Genomic DNA, 13,219 nt, shown 5'->3' on the forward strand with positions numbered 1-13,219 from the left:
TTCTCGTCGCTTCATAACATTAAGGTTGAACCACTGTAGTCACGTGAACTGTTTTAAATATGTCTTTAGTAGCTTTCTGGGCACTGAAAGTGTTAATTATCTTGCTGGCAATGGAGGCCTCACTGAGCCATTGGATTTTATAAAAAATATCTTAATTTGTGTTCTGAAGATGAACGAAGGTCTTACGGGTGTGGAACAACATGAGGGTGAGTAATTAATGACAGAATTTTCATTTTTGGATGAACTAACCCTTTAAGCAATTCATCATACATCATTTCACCATCTTTGAGCAACTGGTGAACCATGTTAAAAAAATTAAATGTATATGTCTGTGGCAACTGAATTATTTGAGTTAAATTATTTCATATATTTTCATATGCAATTCTAAACAATAAATTAAAAGTAAGGAGAGAGTGGGTAAGATGAGCCATTTTTCACTTAAGTTACTCTCTTTAGGCAAAGTGGAAATGAGGCAGAGGTTACACTCTTTGCTTCATTTGCTTTTTGCTTCAATGTTTCTATAAAAGGGCAATAAAATATCACTTTTTAACAAAAGTAGACACTCAAAAGTGGCTCAATTTGCCCCTTTTCTACCACAAAATACCCTTGTTTTTATGGGCCTATCATTTATTGGGAAATCACCAGCATATATATTTGTTTGGTGTGGGTTAATAATCAGGTTTTGCAGGTGTAAAAGTCATTATACTAACTATTTAGAATATATGCCTGAAAACAACAATTTTTAAAATAAACAAACACTTCTCCCATGTGTTCCTTTCAAACAGAGACAGATTGAATAGTCACTGAAAGGCCTCTACCTTCAGTCTCTAGTGATATTTGTTCCAGAATTTGGAGCAGACCGATTGGCCCATTCATTTTTGAAAATATTTTTCTTGTTAGAGCCTATTTTTGTCTTAATTATTATAACTACCGGAAAAAGTGAGGTTAAGCGCAGCTAGCTACACCTCTGATGACGAAGCAGCTACGTAAGTGAACCAATCATCTTGTCCGGGCGGTGTGGGCTGGAGGAGGCGATCTAGGCTTGCAGGATGCGGGCGGGGTGAGTGCATATGAACAAATGTAGCCTAATCAAGCATCGACCACAAACTCAGTCATTCACTAATATCCTCAGGTAAGAATATTCACCTTTTGTTTAGTGGTAATGAGTTGAGCATGCATTTCATACAATGATAGTGTGCAATCATTTCCAAACCGCGTATTTTGGACGCATTAGCGTTTGTTCACGGTACAGTCACGCAGTAAAACGGAGGTTGCACAAGCCTTGTGCTATCTGAATTAAGTTTTTCCACTTTAAATACATTGACATTTGCCGCATTAAGCTTCTCTGCGATGCGATATATTTAATCGTATTGCCAAGCCCAAATGTAAACAATATGGCAACTTAGTAGCGATTATGTATGCTGGGTGATGTGGACGGTGCGTAGTGCTCAACTCAGCCTTTTCCTTTTTTTAAACTAGTTTTATCGCGAAATTGTAAATTAAAATCTTTGTAACGTTGGATATATTGGTTATATAGTATGGTGCATATAACTCGCTTCGTAGTATTAGCTCCTTGTTTAAACTGTATGTAACCATAGAGCGCGTGAAGTCGTGTGCTGTTTTTAGAGTACGGCACTTTTATTTTAACCCTTTGTATCCATTTTGCTGATAACTTAATGTGCTAGTACTCTTTTTGCAAAAGGGTGTGAATTTTTGGGGGGAGGGGGTTGTCTTATTAAGGACCCCTCATTGGAACGGGGTCCTTATTAAAGACCCCCCATTGAAAGTCAAAAAGTAAAGAGTCTTAAAAGGGGTTTTAAAAGTACCTTTTTTTTTTTTCTTTTTTTTTATGTGTGTGTGGATACAAGCTTACACATTTAGAACTGCGTTTTCAAAAGTTTCAGTAACAAAGTTAAATTAAAAATTAGTTTTAATAGCACAAAATTAATAATTCTTCCTTCACGTGCAGTCGGAATTATTGTAGTAGTTTCCTAGTTAAAAATTGACATGATTGCCCTCTCAAGTCCTATTTACCACTGGGAAGCTCATTTTGATTCCTGAGTTGGGCGCGCCACAAACTTTAAACGTGGCGGAGGGGAGAATATTGCTGCTCTGCTATTCTTTATTAGTTTTTTCGAGAACAGCTACATCACCTTGTCTTGTCATTAAAGTAGTGCAGATTTACATATATGTATAATCATTTGAAGCATATTGTATGTTTTATACACAGTGGAAATAGCCGGTATTTGACTGAAATTGACCCTTTTCACATTTCCAGGTTTCTCAAAAGCAGAAGTCGTCATAGTTGGGTAAACTTCTATAACGGTAATGAGAGACTAAATATATTTATGTTCACAATGTCCCTAAATAGCAAAAGAAAAACTCCACAACAGTGTTTTCACAACTTCCAAGAAGAGGAAAAAAAATAGAGATTGATAATGCCAATTAGAAGAGAGAAAGATGTAAATTTTACCGTCACTCCCATAGCCGCTGCATTAGAAACACCCTTGCAGCAGTGTTAACCTTTTTTTTTTTCCTTTATTGAAGTGGCTATCTAGATAGTGTGGTGAATGTTTATGGTTGTCAATGAATGGGATGATAAATATCATTTTGGTTTTAATAAGATTTCACAATAAATCGGCAACAATACACCTGGTGTCCTCCATGATTCCTGTTCTTCAAAGCACTTGAATGCAACAAGCTCGTAATCACGACTTCAGAAGTGGGAAGTAGGACATTTACAGAAGCACTTAAAGGCAGCATGAGAATTCGGAAAGTTTGCATGAGTAATTAACCATTGCAACAGTACGTTGTTCTGCCTGTTCCTGTTAGTATCAGCGTTCTATAAAACATAAGTCATCTTATTGCTAATTATTTACTATTATTATTTACATAAAATAATAACGAAAACGGCTAACAGCACTAGAGGCGCCAAAACACGGATTGGGTTGGACAAAGAAAAATGCAGAAATTATTAAAAAAAGGAGACCGACTTAATGGCCAGGGAATATATGCAATCTGCATTGGGTTAAAATCCAATCCAATTAAAATCAATAGTTTTTCTTTATGTAATGGATAAATGTTACATGGGACAGTAATAGGGCACTAGGACAGTCAGTGTGTCCAATGCCAAGAATGTAGTAGCATGGGATTATAAATAGCCTTGGGTCACTCTCCCATCCTGAACGGAATGGATTTTCCATGCCTTGACCTTAGCCTTGGCTTAGACATTGAGAGTAATCTTCTGATGACTACAGTAATTTGAATGTGTTCTTACATCAAGACTTAAGAACTTGATACGATAATCATAAAGTAATCTTGATAATCACTACCGAGACTTGAAACCGAGGCAAATATCAGTTTTGTTAATTTTTGTATTAATTCTTGCAGGTTCTTTGAGGGTGAGGTCAAATCATCATGGCTGCTACCTCCCAAGTGTTCAGGGTCATCCACGGCTGGAGATTTGGTCAAATCTTGGTGCCAGCCGTAACATGCCAAAACTGCAGTCTGTCTCATCTCTGCACTAATGCAACTCAGCCACATAGCTTTGTTCAAAGATGGCGGCACCAGTCACGGGGATACAGGACCTCACCTGCATGGCACACATACTACCTGACCCCACCTCAGGTTAACAGCATCCTAAAGGCTAATGAGTACAACTTCAAAGTTCCTGAGTTTGATGGCAAGAACCTTAGTTCAATCATGGGCTTTGACAGCAACCAACTACCAGCAAACGCACCCATTGAGGATCGGAGAAGTGCAGCAACGTGCTTGCAGACACGCGGCATGCTTTATGGAGTATTCGATGGCCATGCGGGCTGCGCTTGTGCTCAGGCGCTCAGCGAGCGGCTCTTCTACTACATTGCCATTTCGTTGCTGCCGCATGAGACGTTGACGGAGCTGGAGAACGCAGTGGAGAGCGGACGACCTCTTCAACCGATTCTGCAGTGGCATAAGCACCCCAACGACTACTTCAGCAAGGAAGCCTCACAGCTCTACTTTTCCAGTTTGCGCACGTACTGGCAGGAACTTCTGGACCTGAGCGTTCCTGGGGAGCAACCTGATGTTGCGGAAGCTCTTGTGAGTGCCTTTAAAAGGTTGGACAATGACATATCCCTTGAAGCGCAGGTTGGCGACCCAAATGCGTTCTTGCACTACTGGGTGCTTCGTGTGGCATTCTCAGGTGCTACGGCATGCGTTGCACACATTGATGGTAATGAGCTGCACGTTGCCAACACTGGGGATGGCCGTGCAGTCCTGGGCGTACAAGAACCCGATGGCTCTTTTTCTGCCTTGACGCTCACCAATGACCACAACGCGCAGAACGAATCCGAGGTGCAGCGCGTGAAGTCCGAGCACCCGCTTTCCGAGGCCAAGACTGTGGTGAAGCAGGATCGTCTCTTGGGGTTACTCATGCCATTTCGCGCCTTCGGAGATGTTAAATTCAAGTGGAGCATCGAGCTGCAGCGTCGTGTTCTTGAGTCTGGACCGGACCAGCTCCATGAGAATGAGCATGCCAAGTTCATCCCACCCAACTACCACACGCCACCCTACCTTACGGCGGCACCGGAGGTGACACGACACCGCCTTCGTCCGCAGGATCGTTTCCTGGTGCTGGGCTCGGACGGGCTGTGGGAAACATTACACAGGCAGGAGGTGGTGAGGATTGTGGGGGAACATCTCACTGGAGTGCACCAGCAGCAGCCAGTCAGTGTTGGTGGTTTTAAGGTGACCTTGGGTCAGATGCAGGGATTGTTGCAGGAGAGGAAGGCTCGCATCTCCTCCACCTTCGAGGACCAGAATGCAGCTACACATCTGATTCGGCACGCTGTAGGGAGTAATGAGTTTGGAATGGTGGACCATGAGAGGTTGTCAAAGATGTTAAGCTTGCCAGAGGAATTAGCTCGCATGTACAGGGATGATATCACTATCATTATAGTGCAGTTTAACCCACACGTCATTGGCGGACAGTAAAAGCGGACAGACTCTTTCGTCCTGTTACTTATCTTGTGCACATCTCATCGCTGCATTGTCAGTAATATCAGCACAGCAAAATGTTACCTATAGTAGTGGAATGTATTACATTTTATGTTCATTTTTATTTTCACATATTCATGGCAGCTGCCTTACAGGGGAATCCTAATATCTCAGTAGGTGAGTGGTGTTGATTCCAAATGTTATATGTGGAATGAAGCCAAACAGAAGTTATCCTGAGCCCACCACAGACCTGCTATCACAATTAAACGGTCAAAATGCAACACAAAACTATAAATCAAGACTGGAACTCTCACATCTTGTAAAATTTATTAATGTAGGTTTAGCAGATTTTGCACTAAGGAGAGACTTTAAATAGTGAGGATGACTGTAATGTGCCAAAATGTGCTTTTATGTTAAATGTTTTTAACTTTTGAATGAATGAAAAAGGAAAGTGAAATAAAGGTCATTTAAAAATGAGTGTGAAAGAATGAGAATAGCAAGCGAAATAGGTCCAGTTAAGTACTTTTAAATGAGAATGCTCTGTAACAGAGATATGTTTAATGAGATCACCCAAAAATGAAAATTGTCATCATTTACTCACCATCATGTCATTCCTAATATGTATGACGTTTTTTTTTTTTCTGTATTCAAAAATGAGATATTTTGAAAAATTCCCCAGTGACAGTTAGTGGGGCACAGTGATTTTTAGACAAATAAGCTGCGTCTCATTTTGGAGGCTGCATTCTCCAGAGATCACATTTGAAGGCTGCATACGTCAAGGCGGTCTCATTTAAGAAAAACGCAGCCTCTAAAATGAGACGCAGCTTTTGACTTACAATTTTTTTTTTTTGCATTGTGCAGATGGAAATGAAAGTCATACAGGTTTGAAATGACAGTGAGTAAATGATGACAGAAATTTCATTTATGAAATAAAAGAATCATCTTTTTAATGTTTTATTTTAGTTGATAATGCCACTAATTAGCATGGATATGGGACTTGAAAGCAACAGTGAAGTATGTTTTTCAGAATTTTTCATTTTTTGAGTGCTTTATTTTAGTACCAGTATTTTGCATTCTTTTTGACTGATAAGTTCTCTCTCTTTTTTTTTTTTTTTTTTTTTTTTAAATGAATAGATACAGTTTTTAATGAAGCACATCTTGGAGTTCAACCAAATTATCTTCTCATTACTGTAAAAGTCCTGATAAAGAAGTCTACTTTATTTTTTTTTTTTTTACCCGTACATGGAATCAGAAGTTGGGCATTTGATGGTTTGTACAGTAAGCCTAAGGCAAAAGTTCCAAACGTGTAAATGTTAATGCTAATAACAAAGATTATCTCTGTTACTTTCACATTCTTTCTTCAGTCCCCTCTGACAGTGGTTCTATATTTATAATGGTGCTGGCCATTGCTGAAATTCTGTTTACTGAGGTGTGGAGACTTCACTGAAAGGTGAAGGGCAGGTATTTAAAGAAACAACACAACCCTTCTTGTAAGACACACCTGTATGCTTACACTGCTGTGGGGAAATGTGAACCTGAATGTTTTGCTTTATGGATTGTGTTTCCAAGTAACTTAGTTTTTTTTTTCAGGTGTCACAATGTTTTTCAAGTGATTGGCCAGAGGGTAAAGATTAAAACTTGAGTTCAATGATATATTTTAAGGTCGGAGGGTTATTGAACAAGGTTAAACCCATAACTCTGTGTGATTGTACTTTCTTGCCTGTTTTCAGTATGTTCTTCTCAGCTCTTGCACAAGAACACAGCTGATTACCACATGAAATGTTTTGAATGATAGTCAATCAGTGTTAAGTATAAAGGTATAGGCTTGCTAAAGTGTAAATAGAAACTACTTTATATTGGAATTGCTTAATACTTGAAGTAAATGTATGCTGCAGCTTAAGTTTGAAATGTTTAACAATATTTTGCAGCATGTCACAAGTGTATGTAACAATACTATATTAATACGTGCTGGTGCATGGCTTGTCTGAGGTCTCTTGCTTTTTATATTTAAAATGTTTTAATAAAAATGTTGTAACCCGTTATTGTCTGTTTTTTTTTTTTTTGTGTGTTGTAATGCATGCAGACTAAAGGTTTCAGTTTCTAAGCTGAACAGTCTAGTCAAGGAGACCCAAACAGATCAAGGTGACTTTTGTTGCCAGAAGCTGCATTCCATACTAGGAATGCACATTTATTTAGTATGAATGATTGAACTTTGTGTGTCTATTTGGAATGCTGCCCAAACAGAGCAGGTGGTTCAGGGACAGGGGTCAAGTCATCCTGGTGTCGGATCACAGTCTCTGGTTTGGCAAACTGTAAGTAGGTCAGTCTATCATAAGGCTCTGTCATGACATGGCAATTTTGAAACTTTAAATGTCAAGAGTTAAGTGGGTTCTAGGACATGCATATCTATAGTTTTGAAGTTGCGTAGCCAATTTAATGGGCCTAACCCAAATGCCTACAGTCAGGTTGTTTATTACCCTGACACTACAGTTCAAAGGTTTGGGGGTCGGTAAGATTTCTAAAATGTTTTTGGAAGAAGTCTCATGCTCACCAAGGTTTCTGAATTTTCAGCATCATTACTCTTGTCTTCAGTGTCGCATGATCCTTCAGAAATCATTCTAATATGCTGATTTGGTGCTTAAAACATTTCTTCTTAATGTTGAAAACATGCTGCTTAATATTTTATTTTATTGAATGATTCTTTGATGAATAGAAGGTTAAAAATTATTTATTTGGAATAGAAATCTTTTGTAACAGTATAAAAGTCGTTATTGTCTGGAAAAAAAAAAAACTGAAGCCAAACTTTTGAATAGTGGTATTAATATTGTACTATACACATTATTCTAGGCAAGACTTAAAATGCAATACTCACTGTTATACAATATGTTACAGGGGATCTCTGCTCCATCTTTATTCACCAAGGGGTCATTGGCCAGAGGGGAAAAAAACACTGAACCTTACTGTCAATCTGACATTAGTTTGCAGACAGTCTTGATTCCTGTAACATTAGAAATCGAGGGAATTAAGAATATATATTAAAAAAAATGGAAATGAAACGATGTGCTATTCGCGTATTGTCCAATTCTCCACCTGGGGGCGCTAATGGATAACAATGGCTGGTACGCCAATGAAGTGTCAAAATATCTAAATATCCTACACTATAGTTTAAAAACACCCATAACTAAACATTTTCTGTCTGTAATATAGTGCACGTGCGGAGCAGTTTTTGTTTATACTGTCTAAGATGTGCGTTCATTACTTGTAGATATCGTGTGGAGAATGAAATGATGATTGACAGGTAGAACAGGCTGACCTCCATGTACGTGCACAATTGACCGATTGACGTTAAATAATGACGTTGACGCAAATCTGTGTTGCTTATTTTACTTCATAAATACTGGTCTTATCTGCAACAAAACAAACCAGAGACTGTTTAACTTTGAGCAAACTCCAATATGCCGTGAAAGTTGGACTCCAATCCAGCTCATGGTTACGTGTGTGGACGACACGTACTAGTCTGGAAAATGTAGAGTTGTTAGTCAAGCTTAGAGAGTCCAGATTGTCTGGAGTGAGATAGGCCTGCTAACGTTAGCTGCTACTGTAAGCATGATGATTCATTCTCAAGCCAGATATCGTCATCACTTAACATCAAGAGAAACTCATCAGTTCCACTGACTCATTCTTTCAGTCATAACTGGTCATTTGGATTGGACATTTATTTAGATTTAGATGCGAGTTTTCTACATTGCAACAGTAATAATACACGCACAACTTCACTTCACATATTAGCTTAATCCATTTGAACTGGCTAATGAACACCAGACAAGTATGAAATTCAGTTGTAATCCAGTTTAGTTATGTAATTACAAATTTTTTAGGTCTTACGTTTCTACACCACAGTTATGTTCTTCCTGTTATTCTTAGTTAGCTGGACCAGACTCTGTTGAAAGATAAACACATAAAAATCTTGACTAGGAGTTGAAAACAAAGAGGCCAAACCAGTATCAACTGCATTTATGCATCAGTGTAGAAGTATATATTCAATGTAGGGGAGAGTGGGGTAAGATGAGCCATTTTTTTTACTTATGTGGTCCTCAAGATAAGGGAACATGAGGCAGAAGTACAATGAAAGTATTTAAAGTAATTTCAGGATGTTTCCTATCATTTAAAATGATCAGAATACATCTATGACAAAGGGTTCTAAAAATATGGCTTTTTATTTTAAAAAAAAGTGTTCCTCTGGCTCAATTTACCCCAGGTTAGGGGTAAGTTGAGCCAAGTCAGTAGGTGGGTGTAAACTGACCATCTAACTGAATCTGAAACAAACCCATGTGAAATTTTAAAGATAATGTACCTATTTTAAAAACTAATTTAATAATCACATTTCCTTTCACAAATATTCTTTGTAAAAATATTTTACAAATATTTCTTTTTTAAAGCTAAATTAAACAACATAAAACCAACCAAATGAAATTGAAATTCCAATATCTTCAATTGTTTGCATTTCTGAAACAATATGTTGAACATACCTATACATAACCTTCCCAAAAACAGACTAAACAGAGAGTTTGTTGAGTAAAATTAAATAAAAACTAAATAAAAATGAATAAATTTCACTGAAACTAATAAACATTTTAGTCAAAAGGTTCTAGACATGGTAGTTTTTCTGCAATGTCGACCATGTTAGGCCATTAGAGACTACAGGTGGAAAGATATATATGATTAAACATCCTCTGGTTCGTATCAAAGAAGGATTTGGTGTACTTGTACACTATTCCTATCAAATAAACTTGAAAATAAAGATAAACTAAACCAGTTGCGTAATATTACATTGAAATGACACCAGTTTATACTTCAAATTTAACTTAAATTCATAGCCTTATGGTGGGGTAAGTTGAAACGCTGGCTCAATTTACCCCACAGCATTTGGCTCACTTTGTCCCATAGCTGCCATTTTAGGAAAAGCTAGCTAGCTTACCAGTTCAGAATAATAATAAGCTAAATCATAAATAGTTTTAGACCTAGACAAATTTGCTTAGATGAAACAGCCATTACATCTGTTATGTTAAAATTTTACTTTGACAAGCCAAAAACAGTTTTTAAAGTAAATAAGCGACTTCCACTCCTCCAATGTGCTTCTCCTTTTAACAGTCTGGCAGGAATGATGGGTGGTTCTAAAATATATGGTCACATGACAATAAAATGGTACGGTTGCCAAGATACAGGGGGTGGGTCAACTTACCCACTGGCTCATCTTACCCCACTCTCCCCTACACATTTTTAGCTCATATATAGTGGTAATATACAAATACATACACTCTGGTCTTTGGATAGGTTATCAATTTCATTTCCTCAGCATTATAGAATTGTCATTATTTTTTAGACTAAAATTTCAACTGATGATTAGTATCCTGTGCTTATACTTTATAACCTACCAACATTCTCTATGGCCTAATTAATTTAACATTTCAGATGTGTGGTTAAACTGATAGAGCTGTTGGCATGTTGATATCTATTTAATGAATAATGAAAATACTTGCAATATTTTTTATATTTTGAATGTTATCTTTCAAACTGTTAGAAAACAATTCCATTCGACAGGGCTACTGTCATTCACACTATTTAATTTCAGAGATTTGTTGCCTTATTGAAGAAAAAAAAAAAGGCACTTGCTTTCATTAGTTTCTGTCATATAGGACTTACCAAACTATTTATACTCACCTGGTAATATAATGAATTTAATACCTTGATTAATTGCACAGTGCTCATAGATAGATGTGTTACACTGAGCAGATGAAGTGGGAAGCGTGTGCATGCGCTCTCGCTGCACATTGAGCTCTCGGTAAGCCTGTGAATGAATGTGTGCAGATGGGGTGGTCTGTATTGCTGGTGAGTTAGTGCTGGGCTACAGATGGGAGGGTCAGTTGACACTGTTATGATTTTAATGTATTCTCAAATTGGCTCTGCTTCTCGTAACAGTTGTTTTGTTCGGCAGAAGACCATCCAAACTGCCTAGAAGATGCATGTGTGTTGTAAGAACACGAATCAGCTCCTGTTTTCTTGTTTCTATGATTTTGGCTGTTAACAACACGTGTTACGTGGGAGGGACAGAGTCAGAAGTTGAGATGATTATCAGATGGCTAGGCAAAAAAGAACAGAGGAACTAGATAGACATCTATCTACCACTCAGCCATTCATCCACCCGTCCATCCATTTTCAGCCACAGGCAAGGTCAAGAGAGAAGAGCTGCTCATCTGTCAATCCATCTGATCATCCTTGGCTGTGCTAGCTAGTGGCAAAGCCAGTGAAAGAGTGGAAAGCTTCTCTGAGTCTAGTCTAGATTGAAAAAAAACAAACTGAATGGTGCTGTGGAACGTATGAGAGAGAGATTAATGTAAGTTGCTATGTCCTAAATTGAATTTGAATTGAATTTCACTGTCATTAACCGTTAACAGTTAAAGGGTTAGTTCACCCAAAAATGAAATTTCTGTCATTAATTACTCACCCTCATGTCGTTCCACACCCGTAAGACTTTTGTTCATCTTCAGAACACAAATTAAGATATTTTTGATGAAATCCGAGAGGTTTTTTTTATCTCCCATAGAGAGCACCGCGTCAACTGCGTAGGAGAATGACAGGGTAGATAGGAAATTGTTGAATAAAGTCGTTATTTTTGTTTTGTTTTTTGCACACAAAAAGTATTTTCGTCGCTTTATAACATTAAGGTTGAACCACTGTAGTCATGTTGACTATTTTAACAATGTCTTTACTACTTTTCTGGACCTTGAATGTGGTAATTTTGTTGCTCTCTATGGGAGATTGAAGAGTAGTCAGGAACTCACTGCACCTTCAAACAAGTCCAAATAAGGTGCGTAGACAAAAACATCCAAATGGTGAATCATTTCAAAAGAGTCCGCACACTCCACCAAAGAAGAAAAAACATCAAATGCAAGACAAAAACAAGATTTTTACTGAAAAAAAGAGCAAACGTTTTGGTTACATGTGACCTTTGTCAATGCCAAACTTACAATCATTTTCTAAGGGAGATAAAAAAATAAAAAAAACTCGAGGATTTTATCAAAAATATCTTAATTTGTGTTCCGAAGATGAACGAAGGTCCTACGGGTTGGAACAACATGAGGGTGAGTAAATAATGACCGAAATTTCATTTTTGTGTGAACTAACCCTTTAAGTATGTTATGTAATTTCACATCGCATGTCTGGTACAAATATGTGGTCTTGTTGCATTAATACAATAAATACTTTTCTCTTTATTTACCCTGAAAGAATGGTATTGAAATGTGACAACATGTAAATGAAGAAACATACTCAGAGCTGAACACAACATTCACCCCACCCCCCACGTTGTAATGCACTGGGATTAAAACCTGACTAGTGCCTTCTGCTAGTTAGCTACGAAATAATATTTACACTGCCAGCTAACAAAAATTTTAGAATTATTTTGGCTTGCTGGGGAGGTTTTCACTTCAGATTGTTGGTGATTAAAGTACAGATTATTTGCACTTTTAACACTCTTTGTATTGAGTCCTAAAGCTTAAGAATGATTTTTATTTATATTTTAATCATACTGTTTTCCCAATTCCCCAAGTTGATAATGTAAACACAGCTCTCCACTCTCTTAACTAGTTGTCACCCATGACACCAGAGTGCAGGAAGACAAGTAGCTCTGTGTGTGTGTGTGAGTCCAAAAATGGACACAGAACTCCCACCGGATGAGCTCTGGCTAATATCAAACATAAGGTATAACCATGTTTTTTAGTATTACCCCTTGACAAACTTTCTCAGTGAGTTCATTTTCTTTTGTTTTTGTGTGTTTGTTATGGAACATCGCTAAGAGACGGACACATATGAAGGTAATAGATCAGCATGAAGAGATACAGACTAGTGATACAGATCGAGAATTTATGAGAGTGAGTTTTAGGCATCTCTGGTTTGTTTAATTTGTCTCTGGTATGTCACATTCTCGTTTTGACAGTAATATCTGTCACTTTCAAGATCTGCAATGTATGATAAAATCTTATAGAAACACAGGACATACAATTATATAAGAATTATATAAGATTTGATCTTAGAAGCAAAGACTTTACTCATTACTATCTTAAAAAAAATATCCTTAATGCTTAAAATATCATTATCTATATTATGTCATTTTTTGTTTTAATGTAGGACAATTGGACAATTGTGGATTTATTCCATTTCACTATAATGAATAAAAACAGTA

At 37.5% G+C, this 13,219-nt stretch overlaps 1 protein-coding gene across 4 annotated transcripts; it reads left to right on the forward strand.

Annotated features, from left to right (window-relative positions):
* Window positions 1-923: 923 nt before the first annotated feature.
* pdp1 (pyruvate dehydrogenase phosphatase catalytic subunit 1) lies at window positions 924-7,019 on the forward strand. Of its 4 annotated transcripts, none has more exons than XM_051865897.1 (3): window positions 973-1,060; window positions 2,279-2,325; window positions 3,391-7,019. In XM_051865897.1, exon 3 carries the CDS (start codon window positions 3,418-3,420, stop codon window positions 4,972-4,974), a length of 1,557 nt encoding a protein of 518 aa, XP_051721857.1. In that variant the 5' UTR covers window positions 973-1,060; window positions 2,279-2,325; window positions 3,391-3,417; the 3' UTR covers window positions 4,975-7,019. The 4 variants fall into 4 exon arrangements, with proteins under 4 accessions (XP_051721858.1, XP_051721857.1, XP_051721855.1 ...); XM_051865896.1 differs by having other exon boundaries at window positions 1,000-1,132; XM_051865898.1 differs by lacking the exon at window positions 2,279-2,325 and having other exon boundaries at window positions 924-1,060.
* Window positions 7,020-13,219: the final 6,200 nt, after the last annotated feature.

The sequence above is a fragment of the Ctenopharyngodon idella genome, chromosome 16 (assembly GCF_019924925.1).
Source record: "Ctenopharyngodon idella isolate HZGC_01 chromosome 16, HZGC01, whole genome shotgun sequence".
NCBI lineage: Eukaryota > Metazoa > Chordata > Actinopteri > Cypriniformes > Xenocyprididae > Ctenopharyngodon > Ctenopharyngodon idella.